Source organism: Takifugu flavidus, chromosome 5 (genome assembly GCF_003711565.1).
Source record: "Takifugu flavidus isolate HTHZ2018 chromosome 5, ASM371156v2, whole genome shotgun sequence".
In the NCBI taxonomy this organism is placed as follows: Eukaryota; Metazoa; Chordata; class Actinopteri; order Tetraodontiformes; family Tetraodontidae; genus Takifugu; species Takifugu flavidus.
Window position 1 is genome coordinate 6,779,171 of NC_079524.1, and position 26,535 is coordinate 6,805,705.

The 26,535-nt window shown below is 45.5% G+C and overlaps 1 protein-coding gene across 4 annotated transcripts; it reads right to left on the reverse strand.

The window, feature by feature from the left end:
• Positions 1–110: 110 nt before the first annotated feature.
• On the reverse strand, positions 111–26,414 carry ebf2 (EBF transcription factor 2). Of its 4 annotated transcripts, none has more exons than XM_057032562.1 (16): positions 23,948–26,414; positions 22,392–22,548; positions 20,768–20,825; positions 19,486–19,541; positions 19,304–19,377; positions 18,036–18,104; positions 5,588–5,669; positions 4,370–4,511; positions 3,325–3,455; positions 3,040–3,166; positions 2,836–2,924; positions 2,681–2,746; positions 2,111–2,285; positions 1,836–2,018; positions 1,581–1,751; positions 111–1,400 (listed from the first exon to the last, which is right to left on the reverse strand). In XM_057032562.1, exons 1-16 carry the CDS (start codon positions 24,079–24,081, stop codon positions 1,369–1,371), a joined length of 1,746 nt encoding a protein of 581 aa, XP_056888542.1. In that variant the 5' UTR covers positions 24,082–26,414; the 3' UTR covers positions 111–1,368. The 4 variants fall into 4 exon arrangements, with proteins under 4 accessions (XP_056888542.1, XP_056888540.1, XP_056888539.1 ...); XM_057032560.1 differs by having other exon boundaries at positions 20,768–20,831; XM_057032559.1 differs by having other exon boundaries at positions 111–1,751.
• Positions 26,415–26,535: the final 121 nt, after the last annotated feature.

Sequence of the window (26,535 nt, forward strand, 5' to 3'; positions counted from 1 at the left end):
GGCTGCAGGAGCACACAGGTGAGGAGCGCAGACAAAAACAATTCCCAGAGATGTTGGAAAACCTGTGTCCGCGTGTGTACGTGTCAAAACAAGGTCGAGAACACACCACATTGTTGACTCATGTGTTTTATTTGGAGCACAAAATAAAATTACACCTTGAAATATACAAATCACATTTGCGCCATTTTATTACAATTCAAAGAAAGATGGCTTCGAAAAATAATAAATTGCTATTTTCTTTTAAATAAATAAAATTAACCAATTTCTAAAAACAAAGAAGTAAATGCTGTTTTCACATCCTGAGGATGACGTTCTCAAGATATGAGGAGGAAATTCAGTGAGCGGCATTAGTTTTTAATTGTAAATGTTAAATGAATGCCAAATGTGCCCCGATCTTTTCTTTGGAGCAGCTTGTGCTTTCACTTACCGTACTGCATAGAGACTAGAGGCCTGAAGTAAATTAGAAATTGGAATGATATAATGTCCAGAATGGCTTTTTATGTGAAAGTTTAAACATACCAGGACAGTGACCATCTTTCGATAAGCGCATAACAATATGAGAAAAGCTCTAAAATCCAAAATGGTCATCATGTGATCATTAAACCATCATTAGGCATCACCTCACAGAATTGACAGCTGGAGAAGAACTACTGTGTTTCAATAAAAAAAACAGCTTATATTATTCGCTAAACTAACTATAATAAGTTAAATTGCTTGTTTTTAAATAAATCAATATATGAATTCCTTTAATAACAACCCTTGAGACAAAAGAGTTCTCCCTTGAAAAGACTGCAGAGATATCAGAACAAAAAATAAAGGGTCTGTTTTTCTGGAATGTAAATTGCCTTCAAAAAGTCTACTACAAAAGTCTCGCTACCTCACAGACAGTGTACACACATGCCGTTTAATGAGTCCATACATACAGTAGACAAATCACACCCTGCTTCTTCATGCCACAACTTCATAGTTCAGCGGTTCATCGCCAGTAAAGTTGAGCGTTCCTGGTCGTGTAAGTCCCTGGTAAAAGGTTCGGGGGAACCCAGTACTGCATATAAGAGACCAGAGGTATATGCAGATGTAGAAGCTTTGGGTGACCTCACGACAAGCTTTCCTTTTGTTTAATAGCGATCTTTCTTGATGCAGACACACAGTGATATATGGTCCAGTGTGACTCCGTCCCCTATGGAGAGTTAGGTGTCTCTGGAATAGATGACTGCTCTTTGGATATTTTCATCCCCCTTACAGTTCACCTCGGCTGGCTCAGGAGAGGACACTTAACACGGTCACTACTTATCAAATTCTCCATTCTTCCCGGCCCTTCTAATGCCAATGTGACCTGGTCTGTGGTAGATCGGAGTGGGTGAGCTGCTACATCGGAGGGACAGGCAGGCCCCACAGTGCTGGAGGGGAAAAAATACAGACAATCTAAAGAGATAGATTGATTCTAAAGAGTCGGGTGTTGAATTATTGTACATCCAGCAACGGTCTTCTTTCCCAAAGCCTTTGAGTGGGTAGTAGACGGCTTTAAACGGCGTTTGTAAGTTCGGACAGTGGGGTCAGATAGTGAGTCGGGTGGCTACCTCTAAAACTGTTCCCCCCTGAGGCGGGACAGGCCGGGGAAGGAGAGCCCTGAGGCCGGAGGACGGGTGCAAAAGCACTCTTCTGCTTAGAGGCAGATGGGAAGGACGAGAAAGGCAAGAGAGATGATGAGGAGCTGGAGCTTCCTGGTACAGTTGGGCTGGAGGGCATTACTGTCAGAGAGAGGATACTGGTCAACATCATGGCTGACAGTATTGTAAATGTGAAGATAATTACACAAGACAAAATAGTCTTACTGTAGGGAGAGCCCGTGGGGGAGGCACTGTTGAACCCTGGAGAGCCTGGGACTCCGAGACTGGTCATGGGAACTGTCCCATAGCCTCCAGTCATCCCTCCGCTGCCCCCATAGCCTGATTGCTGTGGAGTAGAGGCTGACGGGTAGCCCCGCGGAGACAAACTGCTGCTATTCCTAATGTAACCTATCGGGCAAAATTAGAACAAAGCTGCATCAATTGTAAAGTTCTGCCTGGGAACGGATGTGCATCACATTTTTAAAAATCACTCTGCGCACCTTGACTGCTCTGTCCATGCTCCCCAATGCTGACGCCTAGCTGGGAGGGATAGGAGCCCAGCCCCATGACACTGCCGTGAGCTGGTGAGCTGGGCAGGGCCTGCAGCTGACTATGAGGGCGGGGAACACTGTAGAGTGCCTCAGCAATATCAGCTGCTCGCTTTAACAGCATGTCCTGCAAAAGAGAGGTTGAAATTAGCCAACAGTGTCATACACTTAGGGCTGTTTCTCTATGCATCTGTTGCATGTTGGTAAACATGTATGACTTTTTTTTTGGGGGGGGAGAGTCAAAACCATGTCCAATCAATCTACTGTGCACAGCTGTTGAAGCTTCTAGAAGCACTAATGCACCATATTATGCAATCATAATGCAACCAGAGAAGTCGTCAAAATATATCCACTGATGGTTTCGCCATCTGGAGCACGTTCATGTTGCCGCAGCTTTATTACTCAGATAATTGAAAACAGTCAGACATCGGTTAGCACACCATTGGCAAACGGAATTCACAGATAAAGCTGTACATCAATATGTAATTTACAATATCTATTTTTATAATCCATCTCGTTTACCTGATTACTGTGTGGATTTCCATACAGAGCCTCCACAAGATCTGCTGCTCTCTTCAGGAGAATCTCCTGCAAAGAATAGCATCTTAACATCTGTCCACGGCTCAGAATTATTTCTGGAAAACACGTGAGCGAGTGCAGTATATGTAATCATTAACCTTGGCAAGTTTCTCTGGGTCACCGGGGTGTCGAGGAATTACTTTTTGAAGACGCTGGAAGCCGTAGTCTATGGTTGGCTCATTTAGAGCTGAAATATAGGCAATAATAAAGGACATTACACAGGGGTCATCAAACCGTGCTCAAAGATGACGAAAACCTCATGTTTGTGATGTAAAAAGGGAGCATGTGTTCTCTATAAATACCCGTGTAGATGAAGCGTCCAGGTGCTCCTTTGCAGAACTGTTTAGATTTATATGACAGCGTGACCTCGACAACTCCAGGGATGTGCCGGGGAGGCGTCTGAACACGGATGGCATGAGGTGTAATCAGCTGAGAAATGAAGACAGCAGCAAAAGGGAAACAAATTACTTCCTTCATTTTGAATATTTGGAAAGAACATTGTAGGCCTGTAGGAAAGCTCCTCGGCACATATGTAACTGTGGAATCCTGCACCGCCGTTAGCGAAACATCCTAGAGAAAAGTCCTACCTCACTCCACACCAGCATGCTGCCAAACACCACCTGTAGCCCCTCAAAGAAGTTCTCCCCGATGACAATGACCATGGCGCCTCCGGTGGTCCAGCCCTCGCTGGGGCTGATGGCTTTAATACAGGGAGTCGCTGCACAGCAAAGGAAAATCAGAGTCACTGCGAGAGCAGAGGATGAAATCCTGAAAGATGAATGTTCACAGCATTATGTAAACCAAGAGCCTTTGATCAATGATATTGATTCAGTGAGTTTTATCGAGCATATGGTATTGAAGGAAGAGCACTTTATTATTAAGTTCTAACTGCATTAAAGGTTTGTTTCCATCACATGAATGACAAAGACCTTTTGTTGCGATTGGGACTAAAAGAACTCTGAATGCTGATTTCTTTAGGCTAATCTCCCTCTGGTGTCTCCAAACAACTGAGCTGGGCTTCCAGCTGCAGCCCCTCAGCGAAGTTACCAGATAAGCTCCTATTACATGTTTCTCTCCCAGAAACTGCCTCATCTGTGAGCCCTTCGTCTGCATCACGGTGGACACCTGATGGCAGTTTGTCATCATAAGTGACTGAGGTCGGCACGTTCCCACCTTCTTCAACATTGTGGAATCTAAGTGCTTGTTTGTTGTGATCGTTTGTAAGCATCTATCCAATAATCATGGATTAATCAGCATGTTGACGCACAACTTCATTCTTTAAATCAGTCTTTGTGTGAATGACAAGCAATAATCTTGAAAATCAGCCTGGAAAAACTGGGGGCAAAGCAAGTGCATACAATTATTAATTGTATGAATTTAAGACATTAATCAGATCTACATTTATGCGAAGACATTTAACCAGTTAATGCAATAATTAGCGCAGTTTAAGACCTCCACACCACTGTTGGTCATGTCTAATACATCACGCTAATTGAAATGGATATTTGACAGCTCCGGCTGTTACAGTTAATTTCTGTGATCATGCATGTATTTGAGAGTGAATGATTAAATGGATGTGCAATAAAATAAAACAGCATACGTGCACCGCGGCAGTGTTTTCCAGTTTCTCACCATATTCCATTGTGCTCTCCACAGACTCTCCCGGCTCCAGCCGGCGAGCTCTGCGGCCGTGTTTCGAGTTGTTGTGAACAAACATGTTGTCAGACACGGCTAGGACGTGGCCGTCGACGCTCACAGTGCTGGACAAGACCACCTGAAAGGCAGGAGAGGCTTGAACGTCGAGGTTGGACAGCGCGCTGCGAGTCACGAGGTCGGGTTACAGCAGTAAACTGGTTCCATATACAGGGAAAGGGACATTTCTCAGCAGGTAATGGGACATTCCCGGGATCGTAATATGTCGACATTCTAGCGATGACACCGCTCGTGCACCCCTCCAGCCCCCCTCAGGTCTCCATGTGTTCTTCACACTCTTGCCTAACTTTGATTCATAAAGGTCACAGCGAGCTCATCCCGTTCTCCTTCAATCCGAACATATGGATCAAATCTTGCGTTTCAGCTGGCCGTTAAAAGCGTGGGATGATATATGTAGTAGCCTTAATTTGATTTTCTGGGCTCACCATGTGTGTCCCTCCCCAGGTCGACTTTACGCAGATGACAGACATAATAAATGATGGGACGCTGCGTGTTAAGTTTTCTCTCAATGGAAATGTGATGATGAGATTGCATTTTAAGAGCTTGTTTTTTATGTTTTAGATATGGGGCGATTTGGATTTTAAAAATGTCACCCATTAATATTTTTTGCCATTTTTATGAAATCTGATAGAAAGGACCAATTGGTTAGTTCTGCCAAAGTAAATATTATGTATTGCAACAATTTTACCATTGCAGGAGTTAAAGCAAACAAGGTGGAAGACAGTGGAGGCACGGAGATGAGGAAGGGACGGAGGTTTGCTGGGAGAAGGAGAATGCCAGACGGGGAGCCGCTGTTGCTGAAAGACGGAGGAGGAAGTGAGGCGGGAGTGTCCCCTGTGACCACTTCCTGGGTCACAGAGCATGACCTCCTCCATCTGGACCCAATCAGTCAATTCTTGACAACTTCCTGAAACACCTCAGCCCATTTCCTGCACCCCCACTCCCACCAAAAAAAAATCATGGATCCCACATATCTGACTCGCTTTCTCTTACTAACTTCTCATTGATTTTTAACTTTCACCTCAATCTCTGAATTGACTGATGACGTGTAAACACCATCTCATACGTTGGACAAATGAAATCAAAGAGAAGAAAGACAAAGAAAAACAAGAACGTAGATTAGCGATCATTTCATACCTGGAATCTCCTCATATCTCTTGGGTTTCCAGCCGTCTTTAGACAGTTCTGGTTACATTTGAGGAAAAACTTCAAGAAGAACCTGCAAAGGTAAATAAAAGGACACATGTTTGCAGATCAGTAATGAAAGAAATCATGAAGGAGTCACGCCTGTGATCATTTGCGACTTTGAAACGCTCTGAGGAAACGTTCATTATTTTTCCCGGGATGCCGCTGTCACGTGCGCTTGATTGCAGTTCTGACATCAATCACAGCTGTTTAGCTCCATATTAAGTCAATGTTATTACACTTTAAATCAAGTGATGAGAATTTGAAGCGTCGTCCGGTGAGCAGCGCTGTTGTGTTTCAAAGTAAACCAGAGACAGTGATGTATGCCCGGGGACTCAGGGGACTGTGGTATCCCGCAAAGCCATATTTGAACCCCCACATGGGAATGGAGAGGGAACGGAGTATAGACATCTACAGAGAAAGTGAAATGAGGAGGTGGAAATGTAAGGCAGTGATAGAAGCGCAGGACACGGATTTTGTTTTCAACTGTATGTGTCTCATTATGCATGAGTGAGTACTTGAGGGTGATAGGCTGAGGAGAGCGAGAGAAACAGAGAACGGGAGGGTTCGGCTAGCCTCTGCAACACCAAAGAAAACCTGAGAGAAAGGTGGAATAAAAAGAGGAGAGGAAAGAATACGGGGGGGGGGGAGAGAGAGAGACTCCAAATCCCAGGTGTACGCAGTTCGGCAACACAGCTCGTTGCCTTGACAACGAAGCTCTGCCGCAATCCCAAAGTCCCCATGCTGAGAGGCAAAGACAGTGGAGGGAAAGGGAAGGCAACAACAAGAACACATTCCATCACGGAAACATAGAGAGTAGAGGTAGAGGGAGCCTCTGCAAGGTGAGAGGCAGGAACGTGCACGAGAGCAGGTGCACCTGGCTCAGGACATCACTCAGTCAGGAGAAATCTGCAGAATTTGCAGAGGAACAGAAGAGAAGTGGGCCTGGAAGCGGCGCTGTGTTAATTGTGGTGGTTGACAACGGCCCAGCCCTTAGACCAGATGTCTACGTCACATCTCGGGGAGCGTCGTTCCGTCACGCTTGTTAAAAATGCATCAATTAATGTTCCAATTAAACGAGCGACAACGGCAGAGAAGAAAAATGCTTCAGATGGAGGCCGTGGTTATTTGGACACATGGTCAACTATCCCACCCACATGGCGCTCTCTGCAGATATAAGTCATTCTAATGGAAAACGGTTGTTGGGAGAGGAACTTCACATGCCTGAACCCTCCCAGTGAATACCAGTCTCTCCCTTGTTTTGTCAGCTTTTCTTCCATCGCTCGCTCCAGCTCCATCCCCTGTGAAATGAAACTGGCTTGAAAATAGCTCCCACTTCCAAAAGTGAGTCCAGTAATTCTTGATTTGAGCTCTTTCTGTGGAGGACAATCAATATTTTGTTTGGCAAAGGGCGACCATAATCTATTAGTGAGAGCCGGACCACCAGCTTCCAAGCAGAGTTTTGGGTGGTAATATGTTAAATTCCACATGGGCCTGTTTAGCTCTGTTTACTACCTTTCTGGGGACTGTGCATTATGTAGTGGACAGTGACGTTGGACCACTTTAACAGCCTATATATATATATAAGTAGGGGACGGAATCTTTGTTTTTGGAACTATGTTTAGTCTTTGGACTTAAGCAGTGTTTATCCAACGTGGGGTCATCATTCATCTGACTGACTGACATGAGAAAAAATGCAGCGACGCCTCAGATAGCAAAATCAAAACCCTAATTGAGCGGTTGTCTACATCCATCTCAAGCTCCGTGCACTTTCTGAAGGGTTCTTGACCTTGTTTGTTGACTTCTTCTCATCATTCCCTGTTTGCATGACACCAGATGCCACACACGCAGACGCGTGCGTTCACATGCGTGCATTCACACTCTAATACACCAACACCCCTATGTAACTTGCCCCCCTCCCCAAAAATAAAACCCATTGAGTCAACTTTTCACCCCCCTCGGTTTCGGACGCACACAGCTGCAAATGCTGAAATTAAAGCGAGACATTGACGCATATATTAGCATGCATTAGCCGCTTCCCTCTGCCCACTTAACATGCAAATCTCCCAGTCCCGTCGCCTCGCACCTTCTGCCACACATTCATTTGCTGAATTATAATTAGACTAATCTTGCATAATTAATAAGAAGTCGAAGACCCTCTGTTTTTATCCCCCTCCTCTATTGTGGTTGCAAAAGTTTAATATTGCTCTTGTTTGTTTTTGTTTTCGTAATGTAATACACCCACACACCTCCCCATCCAGGGCGGGCGGATGAGGAGTGCGAGCAAGGAGTTGGAGGTGATCTCCATGTCACAGGGAAATTGCAGAGAACAGCTATTTTCAAAGAAACTCCACTAGCTCAGGCATGTTTAGTGTTACTATTTGTCTTGTTCTTTGCACTCACAGATGATTAGATTGAATAACACAGACGTAACGGTGGCGATTCCGTTTGTTTAGAAGACTGTTAAGTCACTCACAGTTTAAACACAGTTAATGGGAAACACATTTCACTTTGAAACTGTCGCACATGCTAACAGTGATAGATAATTTGGTGTTAGGCAACTAACAATTTCCACTCAGAGCTTTATTTCTCTTTATCTTTTCGACGTATGCATGAAAAATCACAATTTTCACAGAGGTGTACGGTGTTGCAGCGATGGAAACTGAGTTTTTTTTTTCCCTCCCCACGAACCTACCCTCCACAGACACACTTGAAACAGGAAACACAAACAAACCATAGACTCCAAGTCTTAAACCTCGGGATCATTTTCCACTGTGGCACCGCAGGGTGTCTGTTTTTTCTTCTCTGTCTTCACTTCTGCCTCTTTGTCAAGGTCTACGATTCCTTTTGTCTGCATCTGCTTCGGTTCCCAAGACTAAACACAGGCACACGCAGCATGAGGCGGCCATCCGGGTGGTGACAACGTGCACGACTAAAACTAATTCAAGACTGGTCGGCAACTAGTGAAACTAAAAACAATAGTGAATATGTGGCGTTTGTACATATTTCCCCCATCGGTGTGGCCCTTAAGTTTTATGTTTCTCGGATCCCTGGGGCATCTGTTACGCATAAGTGTTACACACTTTGCTTTACATATGGCCTTAATCATGCAGCGAGCACCCAAGCAGCACAGGACCTCTAAAAAAATTCATAGGCATTCATCAGCACTAATCACTGTTGACACAAACTGCCTTTTCACATAGACATAAAACACATCGCCCTCTGTGTTCATTGTAAATGAAACTTTACTGGTAGCAGCGACTCTTGAAGCATGTGATGCACAAAGTCTAAAGTTAGTTAGCGGCACAGCTGGAAAACTTTTTCCACCCATCTTTCTGGGCTTTGCTTTGGCCTTTTGAGTTAGAGCACCAGACATGACAAATGTATGCTTTGATACAGCATCATGGAATAGGAAGCAGCAAGAAGAACGGAGAGGAGGATGGTGTCGTCATTTTTGTTTGGCAGATGTGGATGCGCTTTGTGGCATGTGTTCAGTAAACAGAAGGTCAAAGTCTGCGTTGATGCTCTAGAAAATAAAAAGTGGAGGAAACTGATAACTAAAAAAGAAAGGAGAGGGGGTAATGTTATGTCCTGCATTCGGGACCATCACTCATCCGACATCCCCTCCATCACCCTGAAAAAACAAAACAGTGTCCTGACATCTCGGTGGAGGGGAGCTACAGGGAGGGCGAACAGGGAGAGGAAAATTAGGAAACCAGATGTGAAGCATTAAAACATATTGACACGCTAAGGGCCTTCTTCTGCCACACTCTCACACTTGGAGCACTAACTCATACAGCAAGCCCAGATGCTTGTGTGGACGCATGCATATGTCACCCTGGCTGTACAAAACATACACGTTCATGCATGAGCTCACAGGGAAACCAACAACTCGCAAGCAGCCGCGTGTGCACAGTCACTCGTGTAAGAACAGAGATCGGATTTTTCAGTAGAAATAACGCCAGGTTTGTTTGGGGATTGTTGAAGTGTATTTTTTGAAGTGTATGTAGGGCACAAATATACAAATTAGTCCTCATGCATCAGTGTATGGATATGAAACCAATTAGTACATGAATGGCTGGGCTGAGAGGGATCAGGGTGTTTTGTTTTCCTCCAGTGGGAGAGCAGCATTTGGGGGGGATGGAAAGCTGGGGTGGGGGTTAGTAATAAATACCCCTGGACCCAGGTCCCCTGGCAGACTGGAAGTTAGACTGGTCACCAGGGTTAACACCCGGGGCACATGACCTTTGACACTGCTAATGGGGCACAGAAAACCCTCCATGAACTGATACCCCCTCTGTCACATACCACCACAGGACCTTTCACACCCGCTCCTCAGTCCGACCTCCCCTCCACCACCAAAAACATGCAGGGTATATGTGGCATCAGCCCCACCAGCAAATATCTGACTGGCTATTTGGATCCAAGGTCAGAGTTTCTAACTCTTTTGGCAACAGTTTCTGAAATGTGTCAGTCATCACTGAAAAGACAGATGGCGTCTTAATTTAACCCAAGTGTTACAGCTGAGGGCCAATTAACAACCCAGCAGTAAGAATAGCAGCCCAGAGCCTAAAATGACTTATTGAAATCTTTGTATGTTTTGTGATTAATGGAATTATCCGCTTTCCTAATCGAACTTCTTTGGTTGTTGAAATCAGCTTTAACCACAGTGGAATTAGTACCAGTGTGTGAAACCTGATGTTGACTCCACATTATAAACTCTGAAGTTGGCAAAATGTCATGTTTTAATCAGTATAATTCACAATCAATGTTTAGTAGTATAACTAATGATAAACATATTGTTGTGCATGAATAAAGTCAATTAAAATGAAATGTCTGTAAAAAGATGATGATGATAATAATAATATTAACAACAACAACAACAACAACAATAATAATAATAATAATAATAATAATCATAATAATAATAATAATAATAATAACTTAAAACTGTGATCAAATCAATCCCAGACAGTGAACATATAAATATCTAAAACATAATGCCTGCTGGATTGGTTTTGCCCCTTCTGGCCTCTTCCCCCACAGCCTCCCAGGCTGGTTTCACCCCTGCAACCTCGGCCCCAGCCCCACGCCGTCTCCAAAACTACTTGAGAGCTGTGACAAAGTCGAACGTTTAAAGCAGCGGCGCTGATTTACTGAGCTTAGCATTGCCGTAAAACCTTCAACAGCGCCACTGCAAAAACAAACGAGGCCCGGCAGCTCGGCTGGAGAGGAAGAAAGCGAAAGTGATAGGAAGGCTGCCGTTCCACGCGGAGGTTTACGGCATTACATCTCGTTGGCTGCTAAACGAGCAGCGGGGATGGGAAATGAGTTGATGTCTCAGCTTAGGGTTTGCATACAAAGCCCAGCCACACGAGACTACAGACAGGCTGCCAAATGGATGGATATTCAAAGTGTTGAGAACATGAATTCACAACCAGGACAGGGAATAGAAGTCCCATCAGTAGCCTCACCTCTCCCAGCAAGCTTGCTGAGTCCTGAGGGACAAGGATTCAAAACATACTCTCAACTGTCGAATGAAGACACTGAGCTCCGAAGCTGAAGCTGAATAGATTTCAGGGATACCAGGAGGTCACCTGCCATGCAACAACACTAATCTTGCTGCGTCCGTACCCTTTCAATCAATCATCAATTAGATTGACCGATAATCTGGCTATCAAAGCTCGACCTGAACCTTTCTCTGACAAGACCAATGAATCTGGGATGGGTGCCACTGAGAGGAAGAGAAGAGGAAAGAGAGACGCAACAACAGAAGGAGAAGAGATGTCTTCTTAATTAGCCAGTAATGATAAGATCTGACAAACAACATCTGTTTCCAGAAAGAGAGGGTGCGGATGGTTGGGGAGGTGTGTGTGCGAGTGTGTGCGTGTGTAGGTGTGTGTGAGAGAAGGGGAGAGAGAGAGAGAGAGAGAGAGAGAGAGAGAGAGAGAGAGAGAGAGAAAGACAGAAAAAAAGGAGAGGCTATGAAACCTGTGAAGCTTAGACAACAGGGACCTGCCTGTAAGAAAGTAAAGGGGGGGAGTGGAGGAGTGTACTGTAACGTGACACAATGGAAGAACACAAAACTATAACAGAAGTGAAAGAAAGACAGGAAAGAGGAGTGAAGTCTGACAGGGGTTGAAGGAGTTGAAGAGCCAAGGCGAATATGACAGACGCAGGGAGAGAAAAAGGAGAGAAAAGGAGGAAGACAGACAGACAGACGTACGCAGGGAAGGTGAGTTAATAGCACGTTGGGGTGAGGGAGGCAGGAGAGGAACGCGTGAAGACATGGGTATGGAATCAGGCAGAGGTCCAGGCGGCTGTAATTTACTGTCCGTGGCTAATACACAACAAATGTGTGGAGCCGAGGACTGGGAGAGGAGGGGGGAGTCAAGTGATGGCGGGGTGGGGGTGCTGCAGGGAGGGCACACAGACTGTTGGAGCTCTCAGCAGGCCTGCTGGGAGCCTGTCAGCAGTCACATCACCCCCTGCCCTGAGACCTGACAGATTCATCAGTACCTCCGCACACACGCGATGACACACGCCCGCATCCAAAACATTCTACTGACATTACAGCCATTATACTCCTGTTTCCCTAAGCCTGGCTTACTTCTTCCCGTGAGGAGGGGGAAAAAGAAAAGCTGCAGCACTCGCGATCGTTTCTGCTTGCATGTAAATCTCTCCCCTGCGCTCCCGTGCTATCTGCACGATGTTATCAGCTCCATCTTACAAAAACTACATTTATAGTGCTTGTTTGCTTTCACTTGTTTGCATTTCTGGCTAAAACAATTCGTTCGAGAGTAAATCAGTTTTATAAATGCCTCAGATGTGTAAATATTAGTGTTGTGCTTTCAAAAGTGACGTGTGTTTTCAAAAACAGCGAGACTGGGGCGCTCTCAGAATTATGACTCTTGGAACAGATTCCAGATAAGGAGACAAACAAACAAAAGTGTCTAGCGGGGCCGCGCCGGCACCAGGGGGCATCGTTAAGTCATTAGTGAAATTTAAGACCTTAACAGGACGATGGTCACGCACACACGCATGTGCACAACCACACTCGCTCAGGGCCCAACAGCAGTGACATCAACCAAAAAAAACACCCTTGTTCTTTGATACGGTGACTGATTGTCGCCCATCTCACACACCTGATTAAACTGGTACCGTTACAGTGGCAACTACACTAGTTCTACAGTTCAATCCAAAACAAGGCAACCAACCTCAACTCACCATGATAATCACAAGTTGCTCACTTTATGGCTTGAAGTACCTCTAATTCACACTAATCTAACCTCTTCTGATCCTCTGAGTGCCCCTTCTTAATCTCTCCAGGCTCAATCAAAGGTGAACGTTATTATTGACCAGACAAATGGTCGGGTTTGCCCTCGCCACTTTGCCGAGAGACTAATTTCAGAGCCTTTGGGAGCCTTTGAGCAGCAGTTCAGATATTTTAATCCCTTTCTCTCCTCTTCTTTGCATCCTACCCACTCAAAACCTCCCCCCTGCAGTTACTCCACATTAGCTTATTGGTAGTCCATTCCCATTTCCTGCGAAAACATCTCTCCCCGCTCTGTTTCCGACTGCCCCCTCTGTAGGCTCTCTAAAAGAAAACAAACTGGGCCTACTCCTCGTGTCAGGGTTCAAGCCTCAACAGCTAACACTGCCTGAAGCGGAGCAAAGGTGACCAAACACAAACTCGGCTCATAACCTACTACTCATTACACACTTCCTGTGCACACTGGAGTCCAGGATCGTCCTGGTTCACATCAGACCAGAAAGTTTCTACAAAGTGTTCTCTTTTTTATTTTTGCCAGTCTAATTCCCTTGCAGTTTGAAGCACAACCTGTCAGTGAATTTGATATTCCAGACATCGCATCGTCTCTCCCTGTCTGTCTTTGTGTCATTCTCCCTCCTGAATTGCCCCAAGGGGGGATCCATCCCCATGGTCTTGTGCCAGCTGCTCAGTGGTCCAACCTGCATATTGCTCTGCAATGTAAGCCAGTGTGCACTGGAGCCTCAAGGCCTTGTCGCCACGCTGCCAGGCCCCTGAGCCTGAGGGGTTCACTGACAGGGGGTCTGGAGGGACTGGACAGCACTGGGGGCCCTTGACAGAAAACTGGAGGGGCCAAAGTGTCGAACTCTGTGTGTATCCATGTAAAGTGTGTGTGATAGGTGGGTGTGATTAGCATATTAGTTACTGTGCGAGGTTGTGACAGATTTTGAGCATTTACATTTGCTGTAAGACCAAAACAGAAAACACATTTCATCTCAGTGTGAGAGATGGAGGAAATGGATTTTCTTAATCTGCTACACGTCAGAAACTCAATTTTCTGGATTTTATTTGAGGAGTAGCACTGCCCTGCAGTTTTCAGCTTTTATGGAAGTTATTTACAACAAAAAGAAATATTTCAACTTGTGTGCGTGCACATACGTGATGACTGAAAGAGGCAACTTGGCAGCAGCATGCGAGTATGCATCTGGGAAAGGGGAGGAATTTGACCCCTGACACGGTCCAACAAATGTTACAAATGCTTTTATTCTTTGGTCGATAGTTAAATGTTGTTTTCCAGAGCTTGTGTTTTCTTTTGCTGCAGAATATGGAAGGTTGTGTTCCTTACTTTTACAGTACAGGCAGAAACTACAGTATGGTTCCAGCTGCAGGAACAGTGAAATAAATGCGAAGGTGAAAACAGCATCAGAAGCTTGTAAATTTTAATCCCACCTGCCAGCATACACCGCGATTATCCTGATACAAAAATGAGCAGGCACTGGAAGGTGGATATGATAGGATGGCCAAACTACTGCTCGGATTCACTGCAAAACCAGATAATTACATACAGCAGCAAATCATTTATGAATATTTCTATTGTCAAACTGTTTCACTAGTCTGAGAGAGAGGAAACTGAAGGCGTGGCTTTATCTTTGCAATCTTCTTTAATTTGGGACGCCCTCCAGGATTTGCAAGAGTACAAGGTATTAACAAATTATAAATGTTCCACGGGGGAATTTTGTAATTGAGCTGAGAATACTGTAAAGCTATCTACTACATATTGATTAGCGCTGGAAAAAGAAACTGGCCGGACTAGTTGAAAACAAAGCTGTGGTACATGCACGTAACTAGAACCAAGACCACAAACAGATCGATACGACCCACAACCTTAGATTAAGAGTAATGGATTCCTCTTGGAGACCAAGTATCTGAAGTGGAGCTAACAGCTCGGACAACTAATCATTTCTCAAACTGTAAAATGATCATCTGAAATTGCTTGAACCTCATACGTGAAAAACGACAGCACTGGTGCCTTCCAGGTGGAGGACTTGCTTATTAAACCTTGACATATATGAGTGTGTGTAAATCTTGCCAAGCTCATTTTGGATGTGAGAGGGGGAGAAGCCGTATTGACAACATTGGAAAATTCCTATTGATTATTCTCCTTTTCTCAGAGCATAGGCTTGTTAAAAAAGCCCCCTCTTGGAAACACGATCAATTAGTGAGATAGTGCTTGCCATTGATCACCCCCCTCATCACCACCCTCCCCCATCCTCACAAGGCTCCTGCCATACCATGGATCCCTCCTCACAGTCCTTATGACCGAATATTGATCCCACCTTCTTAGCCAAATATAAAAGCATGCACTCCCACCGAGCGCTGCGCCAATCCAAAAACACACAGTGCCTAATTCTAATACTGACATCTGCTTGTCTCCATTGTAAACCCATGGTTTACTCATAAATACAGGGGCCAGCTTTGGCCCAGAACCAATATAGTTTTCCCAGAGGTCAGAGGTCAGAGTGGCAATAATCCCACCATTAACAGATCTACCTGAGTTAATATTGGGAATGTCTCTGAGAAGAAGACCTCTAGATAATGACAGAAAGAATATCAGTGAAAAAGCACTGCCAGAATCAGTCATGAGGATAATCCTGTCTTTAATTTAACTGACAGGCTTGTCATTGGTAAAGGGACCCGGTAAATAAATCTGAAAAGGTGTCTTTCGTCCCAGATAAACGGTGCACAAGGTTTTGGGATCTACTTTTCTTAAGTCTCATGTTTGAATTTGATCAGCCCCCCAAAAAATTGTTGGGGGGCTGATCAAATTCACACGAGAGCACCAACATCCATGAAGCTAAGCCCAAACTAGCAGGAACAATCAGTGCAGTGAGCTTGGAGGTGAAGTGGTTAATGGTGATGGTTCTCACAGGAATGGATCTGTTTGGCCGCTGATCAATCATCTAACCATTGAGACAACAAGTCAGCTCATCAGTCAACGACAAGACAGCGTCTAAACGGAGGAGTCAAAGAGGTCTGTGAGTACAGCAGCTCTCCAATGTTACTATTACACAATTGTAAAACTATTAGACGCGGCGGGGTGCAGGACATCAGATAATGCTCTCTCGCTGGAAACTCAAGAGTCATCTCTTTGTCACTACCCTTGCCCCCTTCATCCCTGAGCCTCAAACCCCCCATCCCCCCAACCCAATCCCTTCACCCCTCCCTGTGGATCAGCTGTGATCTCCTCTCTTTCCTTTCACTCAAATAAGGATTAGGGGGAAGAGGAGGTGGGAATGGTGTGTGTGTGTGGGGGGGGGGGGGGGACTACAGCAGCAGCAGCAGGAGAAGGGGTGAAAAAAACTGAAACAATATGGAAAGGAGATTAGAAAAGAGGGGGTTTGGACTGTTTGGGGAATTGCTGAGTCCCCTGTGCTTGGGTAGGTGTCCTAATGACACCACCTAATTATGGAAAAATTAGACAGGCTAAAGGGAAGGAAACGAACAGGAACTGAGTTATTAAGCAGCAGAAAAGTAAAATGGTAAACGCCGGGTAGATGTGAGTGGAAAGGGCGGAGTAGGCCGCGCAGTCGTCCTGATAGGGGGCGAGAAGTGGAGGAAGGGAGCAGGAAAAATAAAAAATGGGTAGAAAGCAGAAGCTGGGCGATGTGAGCAAGTGGGCCCCAGCACGCTGCATGTTAATTGGAGAACAGGTGTTGGGGTTGGGAGCAGGAGGCTGATTATTGGAACCACAGATTCACACACACAAATGCACACGTACACGCGCACACACACACACACACAGCCATGAATAATTTAAGACCCAAGCATTGAGCAAAAAAGGTCAGCGTAGGGGTCACAAAGACACATACACAATTGCACAAACATCTATATACATACATAAATAAACATGTAAGGATCTCCACACACACACTTGCATTAAAATACCTCTGTTTGTGAACGCCGTACAAGTGTGTACCACAACCTCACATACACTCTTTGTCCTGTAAATCTCTTTACTTTACTGACAGTGTGAACATAAGGGCACAGGGCCACGCAAAATTCCATTGGCTTATCAGAAATTAACTGCTGCTAGTACTCTATACTCCCCAAGGAGTGGATTTCACAGGCCAGTCAAGAGGAAGAAGCTCCCATCAGGACGGGATATGCCCAGTGTGATTAGTGAGTACAGTAGGTCAATGATTCCATTTAAATCAATCCCTGCAGACAGATATCGGCCTGCACACAAATGCGCACAGTGGGGCAGGAGTTGCTCCTCCAGGAAGACACGCAAACAAACTTTCATGCATTTTAGCCATGTAAGGAGGATGTACAAAAAAAAGTTTGGGAGACCAGTGTGCTAGAGTAAATGAGAAAAGCAGCTGCTCCAAGGAATTATGGGAAAACTCAAAAGACAACAGCCCGATTTTTCCATTATATGAAAACTATCTTCGGCAAAGATCCTTGGAGACATGCTGTCAACAGCCAGCCAACTTGAACTGAGGAGGGGGAAGAAGGGTCCTTGACATATATGAAGAGTGTTTTCTCGACAGACTGTTTGTGAGAAGGGTAGAAAGAAAGGGAGATGGAAAAGGAGAGACTGGGGGGTACCGGATGGATTCAGGAGATGAGGGTTGCATCCTCAGCATCACAGAGAAAGTATTTTCTGTGCGTTCTGCTCATGAGCCTTCATCACGCTGGTTAATGCCAGGCAGGACCTCAGGAGCCACACACGCGTGAAAGCGCTCACACATGCTGATCATGGCGTCGGTCATCTGCTTTTAAGCCTGATAAATGCCCGTCAGGGTGAACATTCACTACATATGTGGGGTTGACTGGAGGTATAAAAGAGCCACATGCTTCTGATGAAAGCAAATGTATAATTCTGGAAGGTTTCAGGTGTGATGCCAGACGTTAAATGTAATGAGTGATAGAAGTGAAAGATCTCAGCTTGAAAACAGGCCATCAGTTTGGATCAAAGCAACTGGAACACATGGAAGTCAGACACGTGGACGAAACTGTGCAACTTTGCCCAGAAGTTGGTTGTATCGGGACTCAGAGGGGATTCTTACAGTACCTGTTTGTCTGCCTGAGGTGGAGTGCAATAGAGTGGATGTGATTTGATCTCATTACCTGTCAATGATGACTGGGTCAGAGGGGGTCTCGTTTCTGTTGCCGCAACTTTTCTTCTCACAACAGCGGCTGGGTGAGCAGTTAAAGAGACAGAAAAGACAAAAAAAAGTCAGTCGGTTTGGGGAAAAAACTAATTAAAAAGGAGGAGGCATCATTTGTCAGGACCCTCCACATCCACTATAACCCAGACTACTGAGCCCTGCAGTCGGCCAAGGCCCGGGATCACACAAAGGACGCATGAGAGGGGAGGGGAAGAAGAGACAAAGGAATAAAAGAGGAAGAAAAGGTACAACAACACACCCTACAAACAGTGAGAGACCATTCAGAAGTGAAAAGCCAGCCAGGCAATCTGTCACATTGATTTCAAAATCAAACTCTACCCCCATGCAGGCTCACGCACGCTCACACACACTCATACACAGACACAGACACACACTCACACACGCACACAAACACACACGGCATCTTACCATTCGTCAGCAGTCCTGTCTGAGGAGCCTGCTGGCCACCGCCCCCACAAAGTCCCCTTCACTGAATAACAAAGGTGCCCCCACCCCTAACCATCTGCCACCCCTACACCTCGCCTTACCCCTCTCGTGTCCCAGCTTGGCCCTGCCCTGCCCCCCTCCGCCCCCCTGTCAGACGGCCTCACTCCCCAGCTGTGACGCTTGCCCTCTGCCTCTCCGGCTCTGTTATTAGCCAGCTGTGAGTCACATTCGGGCATCTGCTGGCTGCACAATGGCAAACCCCACTCTGTTAGCCCCTCTCTCCATGTTCCAGCCCCCTGTCTTTCCTCCTGCTACCACATGGGTCCTGGGTCAGTGTCCCAGTTCCCTACCTCTCTGGAACACATCTTCACCTGTTTTGTGTTTGTTTGTTTTTCAGCTGTAAAATAATAACCAAAGCCCAGATCTTGTTTTTCTCATTGAAATAGTTCAAACACAATAACTTGTATAGGAGCTGGGGGGGTCACCTCTCATTGGGGACGGTGGATTGTCTCCCAACACTGGCACAAGCCCCAAGAAGAAACAGAAGCTGGCTGATAACATGCTGCAATACAGCAGAAAGCAGCGGGGGTCACCACGGAAACAGTGAGGATGACAGGCCAGACTTACATTTGAAACCACAGTTTGGTTTTTGTTTAAAAAAAAAAAAGGCTCTTAGCGTGGCCCTAAACTTACATTTAAACCTGACTATGACACAACCCACTGGATGATTATAATGGGTGAAAGTTGTGCCCGTTGGGGGCTGCACATGTAAAAACTCACCTGCACATGACTTCATGTGTGAGGAGAACTCTGCACATTTCTGGGTTTTTGTTTTGTCCCTCGTAGGATATGGGCTGAGGGGAGGAGATGAAGAGCAACAGATTGAGTTCCACAGATTTAAACTGTTACCTTCAGGAGGGGGTTAAATTCCTTTAGAGCAGATTTTTGGAAAGCTCACCAACCTGTTTAGTGACGGAGTCGATAAGTCGTGCGTAGAGGTCCTGCTCTGTGCGAACACCTGCAAAAAATGATCCTGGCTGTGATCACATGACTGAAATGATTGATTTTAGGAAAAGAATGGGGGGGGGAAACCCCCACCAGTATATTTTTAAAACATTGCAATTGTGAAATGAATCAATCGAGCTGGAATGAGACCGCTAAACCCACCAGAACCAATTGCTTTAAAGGAACACAGCAGGACTCGCAGAATAAAATGGAAAGATTTATGACTTTATGTCCCTTTTTTTTAGTCAAAATATGGTGGATACGTTCTCAGAGGAAGCGTTGAACACAGGCCAGCCAACATGGAGAAATAAGATTGGCAAGAAGTCCATGTTTTCTCTGATGGTCTCTGAGGGGATTGGGAATCGTGTTTGATACCGATTTGTCATATTCTACAGAATTCCCAGTGCCATTCTCACAATGGTTCCCTATGATTCCCCTGCAGTTAACATGTCATAAATTCCTAACGTTTGATAGATCATTTGCCAGCAGCAGTTGGTGAGTTAAGGAAGTAAGTGTGTTCTTCACATCAGTTCACCCAGGTGTGGCTCTGATTTGGGCTCTTTGGAGAACACACAAACCTGTGGTTGATGCAGAACTGGTGTTGTCGATGGCACGTGATGAAGCAGAGGCATGCATCAAATCGTTTCTTTAAAGAATTCATCATCCAAAGGATTTTTATGGAGAGCGTTGCATTTAAAGACCCATTCGCCTCATCAAAGTCTCAATTGAGATGCCTTTGATATCGCTTGGGGGAGGGGGGTGAGACGAGAGGATGTGGAGGAGTGTGTTTGGTGTGTAAGTACGCACTTGTGTGTGTGTGTTTGTGTGTGTTGGAGCATCTACAAGGGGGTTGCTCTGGAGCATCTCTTTTATCTTCTCTCCCATGGGTGCCACCATGATGGCAGAGCAGGGGCAGCAGTGGCTCATGGGAACCAAATTTCTCTGTGTATTTCTCGGGATCTGATGTGGAAGCGCCATGGGGGGAGGGAGGTATGGGAAGCTGGGAGTGAATGAGGGACAGGGGAATTGGGCCGGGGTAGCGACATCATTTCGCCATACGTGGGCCCAGACGTGCAGAGCTGCACGTCGAGCAGTACAAACCCATTGATTAAAGGATGAGCAGGAGGTTATTTATGAGCTCAGATAGGCGAGGTGAGTCAGGAAAGGAGGCAGCAAAGATGTGGGAAAATGTGCATGTGTTGGGCTGTAGGCCTTGGCGCCACGTCGGAGTCTACTCACCATTGCTGTAGAGGAGTTGCAGCTTGTAGTGAGTACCGTTGTTGGTCTTTTCTCCTGACTGCTCCTTGGAAAAGAGAGGACACACACACACACACACACACAAAAAATGGAACATGCAGTTAAGCACATTTGGGAAACAGATAAATACAGCAGAGCATCACTTAATCCTGTAGCTCATCCTCTTTTTGGAGCAGCGTCAAGATCAAAGTGTATTGTAGGCTCTGCCCCACGTGGGACTCGAAGGATGAGCGCTTACCCAGGGATCTTTGCAGAGTCTGAACCAGCATGTTGGATATCAACACCTAAAACCCTGAGATCACTTGTAATTGTTCTCTTCTCAGCACTGGCACGGATACATGCGCACGCGAGTGTGCGCAAAGTGCGTCTCGGAGAGTTGAAAGAACTGTGTGCGAAACGGAGCAGCACTCGACCTTGACAGAAAAACTTCCTTTCCACTAACCCTCCCTCCCCCCAGGCTCTCAGCCTCACACCGCCACCCCCACCACTACCACCGCATACAGACACAGACACACGTACAGTTCCACACACTTTCTCCATTCCTTGTTCCTTCCCTTCCTTTCACTTCCTCTACCTCGACTGGTCTTTCTAAGTGGTCTCAAAGGATTGCTCTCTGGTCCAATAACCCAGGAGGTTGGCATCACTGAGACGGGAGTCTGAGAGGAGGAGAGGGAACCAGGAAGGTTAGGGAGGTAGAGAAAGTGTGGAAGGAGAAAAGGGAGACAGTTGCATGGAGGGGAAGCGCATGTGTGGGAATTAAGATGCATCGGGAAGAACCAGAAAGTAAAAGAGTGCATCAAACGTGGCGATGGGCCTTCCACATCAGAACGATGCTCTGCATGGCAACTTTTGAACGTTCATTTCGCCGCGCCACCTCTCTACCTCTGCATAATTACAAAGCAAAAACAGATGCCAGGGTAACCATGCAGAAAATAAAGCCCTCCACAGCCGTCAAATTACGCTGCGCCGGATGGCACAGGAAGGAGCATACTGACAGCTTTCAGCCCTGGCATCAGTCACTGCTGCCTCACTTCCAGTTCACGACAAAACTACGTGTGAACTGTGGCTGACAGGATGGGGAGAACTCCCCTCGCCACGAGGCAGAGACATCCGTCAACACCGGGCATAAGGCCTGCAGACGTTGCTTTCTCGTCTCCTTTTAACTTCACATTGCACGCTTCCTTATTTTGGTCTTGTCCAACCTGAGGAATCACGCTCCCCCCACAGCTGTATTTGAAATATGGGGGGGGGGGGGGCACAAAGGAATGGAGACTTTGATGATGAGTTCTCTATGTAACAGCAGCAAGCATAATTTGCATTTTAAAAGTAGTGATGTCCTCCTAATGAGGCAAGCTGCTAATTAGTCATTAGATATTCTATTTCAAACTCCCATCATCAGCTCATTGAGGGTAAAACTTGTGTAAACATGTTGCCATCAGCTGTTCAATATGTTCAGCTTTAATGGAGGAGCTCAGGATGAGCACCTGGTCAGGGCTGGGAGACTCCGCTTCCCTTCCACAGGTATTATTCACTGTTTTTCGGCCGTTTGTGATAACATTTATGGTTTAGGGTTGCTGAAAACCTTTCAGCAGAGATGCTCACACACCTTGTCATGCTCAACGAAGTCGACAAACGAGGTCCTCTCCACCTCCACAGGTTGGCCGTGCCTGTCGTAGAGCGCCAGGACAAAGTGGAAAAAGTTGGACTTGCGGAGGTTCGAGGGCGGCTGCTTCTCGAAATGGGCCCTGGACAGAGCGACCCCACTGAGGACGCAGAGAGGACGAGACACTCAGCTTCATCCTCCAACACATCTCATTCAGACAACAAAATATCTTGAAGAAGCTGGTTTACAATCTCTAAAATCCACCTTGGCATAGACAGGACATGAGAATCATCAAGCTTAAAATGTGTGAAGATAAATTATGTTTGATTTTCAGGCACTTTAATGTGTGTTATTGGGAAATATATATTAATTCTATAGAATTACAAATTGCCTGTGGCTTTTGTAATACTCTAAAAGGACTAATGGGTAAATAGCAATAATTATTATCATTATTATCATTATAACGTTTTAAGGCTTAAGAATATAATTATCAATTGTGTCCAAGAATAATTTGAATAATTGAAATTGATAAAGAATACAGAATACAGAGAAGCTTAACTGTTGAATTTATGCATTAAAAAAAAAAAAAAAATTATAAAGGACTTTGATCCAGACTGAAAATAAAGAAGTTGAAAAATCGATGAGCTGATAATTTCCCCGCTGTGATCTATTTCACCTCAAACGTCGCGGTACGTTTCATCTTTTACTTTAAATTTCTTTAAAACAAAACTCAAACATTTCCACCTAATGTGAGATGTGACTTTTTTTAAAATAAGAAGGTAGTTGAATTAGTCACAATGAATTGGGTTTAAATATTTAAAAAAAACAAACAGTTAAACAAGGGATTTTAACTATGATTTTTGCGTTGAGATTATTAAAGTATTTTTTGACGTGCGCCCTTGAAACATAATTATTTGCGTTTTTAGGGAAATTCCACCCATTGTTTTGTTTTCCGGTCTCCAAACAAAATTAAAACGCAAATCCATAAATGAAAAGTAAGAAAGACATGGGAATAATCTGCGAAGAGTTTTGAACAACATTAACATTTCTGAGCATCTAAACTGCGTGGCCCCGATGTTTCTGAATGAAGTATAACCAATGAAAACTATATCAGATATAATATCTATTCTATGAAAACAAATAGGTTGTATCATAATTTTGGGGGGATATATATTAGATATTTGGGTTATGAATAAAAAGTATGAGACTATTTTTGCAAAGTTCTGCTTTGCGTATAAAAAAATGATTTATTTAAAGTTACAAGTTACGGTTTAATGCACAGGAACCAAAGTGCAAGACGTAAAGAAACACTTCTACGATTAATGCTTTTGCTACTAATAAGAAAATTATTATTATTAATATTAATAATATAGACCTAAACCTCGCCATCTTTTGCAACAAGTAGTTTCTAACAGAAAGACCGCACCTTCAATATAACACATCGGTGAACACATAATCCTTCATCATGAAAAATAATAATGACATTTGAATAAAAATCAACGAGTGTAGCTGAAAAATACTGAGTTAATGTCAGCGGAACAGCTGTGTTTGTACTGTACCTCTGCGCCGCTACGTTCGCATCCACAACCCCGACATTACGCACCCACGACCGGACTGGATCCATCTCCTCTCCAAGACTTCGCTCTTTTAATCCGCTCACTTCTCTTATCAGGTGCTCTTGGATCCCGAACATTTAAGCCCCGTCTTGTTCGTTTCAGTGCACTTTTTATAGAAAAACTTCAATGGGGAATAATTAGTGGAAAAAGCTAAAGCACTTTGGCAAACAACAGAAGGTCCACCGCAAGGCGCTGCGCTCCTCCAGAGCGCCACAAAACCACTGAGCTTTCACACAGCTTTGAACACTGGACGAACGTCCCTGTGGTGTTTCAGAGGTCGCCTCAATAAGAATCCACTCACACTTTTGTTTAAGGCTTAAACGATGGTGACAGATAAATTCCCCCTCTTACTGCAAGTATTGTCCAAGCGCAAATCTCGGGCGAACGCAAACGGTCACCTGCCCAGAGGACTCAACTCCTCAGGCAGTCCAGAGAGAAAAAAATAATCTTTAACATAAAAGTCTTCCCTTTGTCGCGGGGCCAGATCAGATCAGAACAGTTGATCCGAGGGCCAGGAGGCTCGTAGTGAACCGCTGTCTGGAAGCATGAATGAGACCCTCTGCCGGGATGGAGCGTGGAGGAGGGGCCTCGGTGCCATATGGGGGACCGATTGTTGAAATGGATGCTCTCATTGGTGTAAAGTGCATCCGCAGTTTGGACCTCTGCCAAAATCAGCATCCAACCAAACAAAGTTTTACTCACACTGAGTTGCACATGGCGAAGAGAGGAGCCGCGCACCTCGTTTGACTTTGAAAAGGAAAAGAAATGAGAAGAGCGAAAATGTCATTTGAAACATTTAGCGCATTAGTGTGTGGATAACGGGGGGTGGGGGGGGGGGGGGGGGTCCAGTAATGTACGGTCCAACGTTAACAGACTTTTTCCTGCACAAAATATTTCCCAGTTTTAATAAACACCCCGAACAGCCAGTCCTGTTTATTGTGTTCTTTCAGTGTGAATAAAGCAAGCATTGACATCCGGCCTGATCCAGCAGCCCGAGCGTCTGTCGCTTTGAGCGCAGCGACTCTGCTGAGGAGGTATCGCATCAGTGTCAGCAGCCACAATGGGCGTCTGGTTGGTCCATCAATCTCCTCCTGCAGCGCGCAGGGCTGCGCTCTGATTGGCGTCGGACTCCTGCCTGACAGCACCCGAAATTAGTTCTTAATCAGTTCTGCAGACGGTCTAATCAAATGCAGAGTGAACTCATCTTCCGAACACAGCTGACAGCGCAGGTTAAAGTTTCAACCATTCCGTTCCGGTTTAAACATTCTCTCCTGGATGCTTCTTCAGCACCAGTTTTCTTTTTAACGTTTTCCGGCCCAACAGCATTAAAATGTTCTATGTGCTTGATTATTTCTTGCAGACCGGCTTAATTTCCGCTGCTATTGGTTTGGCTTTGAAAGGATTTTTTTTCCAGCCCTGCTCTCTTTTGCCCTTTACCGATACTATTGTCTCTTTGTGGAGTTTGTGCGCCCGGACAATGGATGTAAATCTCCCCCCTTGGATCGCGCCTCAACCCACCATCTGCCAGCGCGGGACAAAGTCAGATGTTCGCTCAATTATGAGAGCAGTCTTGGGGAATCCTGCTGCAGTCTCCGCCCTGTCGCCGTGTCCCCCCTCGCACGCTTCCCCTAACGTGACTGGCAGCTCTCCCTCACCTCGAAAAACCAACACGCGATGACACTCTGGGATCACATTCCGACACTGGCTGGAAAAGAGCTTCCAGATACAAGTGTCGGCTGTTGTGGTTCTGCTGGAACCGTCGTCACAGCCGTGCAAATCATCACTGATTGGATGATTGATCAATCAATCCGGGGAGGGCTGAATTGAATGCGGGACATTGATTTTTCTGGCATTTTTTCCTCAAAAGTTGCGTGTAAAGTTTGGATTTTCTATCAGCGCGTCACTCTAGGAATTGGGTTTATTTGTACTGCAGTATATTCACAGAAGCATTGATGTGTGCAGTCCCATAGGTGTTTATCTAACGCACCCTCGCGTGCTTTTAAGTAAAAGGGCCCGTGAAAGACGGAATTGTGCCTACAGATTTAAGTATCGCTATAAATCTGAGGGCTTAATCGATTTTATCTTAGTGGTTTATTACAAGGTGTGATGAGTTTAACCTGTTGTTGGGATCCGGTTCTATGATGATGATGATGACGATGATGATCAGGAAATGAAAACTCACTTCCCAGGCTGGAGGAGCCGGGAATCGGTGCGAGGACGGAGGATTAGTCGGACCGCAAACGTCTTTCTAATCAGTTTAACCCGCTGAGACGGTCAGCCCGTGTTGTTGCGGGGGGGTGATGCGGGTGGCGGCGGTAGCAGCGGGGGGAGTCAGTGACTGCTAAACCAAACAATGGGGTATCGTGTGCCGCTCGTCCTCTCCGGCATTCCCCTGCTCCCAGGGGAGAGCCCTCAGCCACTCTCTGTGGATGGCACTGCGTCCGAGGTCAAGGGGGGCGTGGCGTGCGCGTGCGTGTGTGGACGCAGCAGCTGGTTCTCGTCCCTCCTCATCACTGCAGAAAACAAGGCAC

Excerpts from the sequence above, each read along its gene's own strand:
- ebf2 (XM_057032558.1), bottom strand. The coding sequence starts at position 24,081 with ATGTTCGGGATCCAAGAGCACCTGATAAGAGAAGTGAGCGGATTAAAA. Across the intron at positions 2,747-2,835 it reads ACCCAGAGAAACTTGCCAAG|GAGATTCTCCTGAAGAGAGC; the intron begins GTTAATGATTAC and ends TATTCTTTGCAG. Across the intron at positions 2,019-2,110 it reads GCATGGACAGAGCAGTCAAG|GTTACATTAGGAATAGCAGC; the intron begins GTGCGCAGAGTG and ends TTTGCCCGATAG.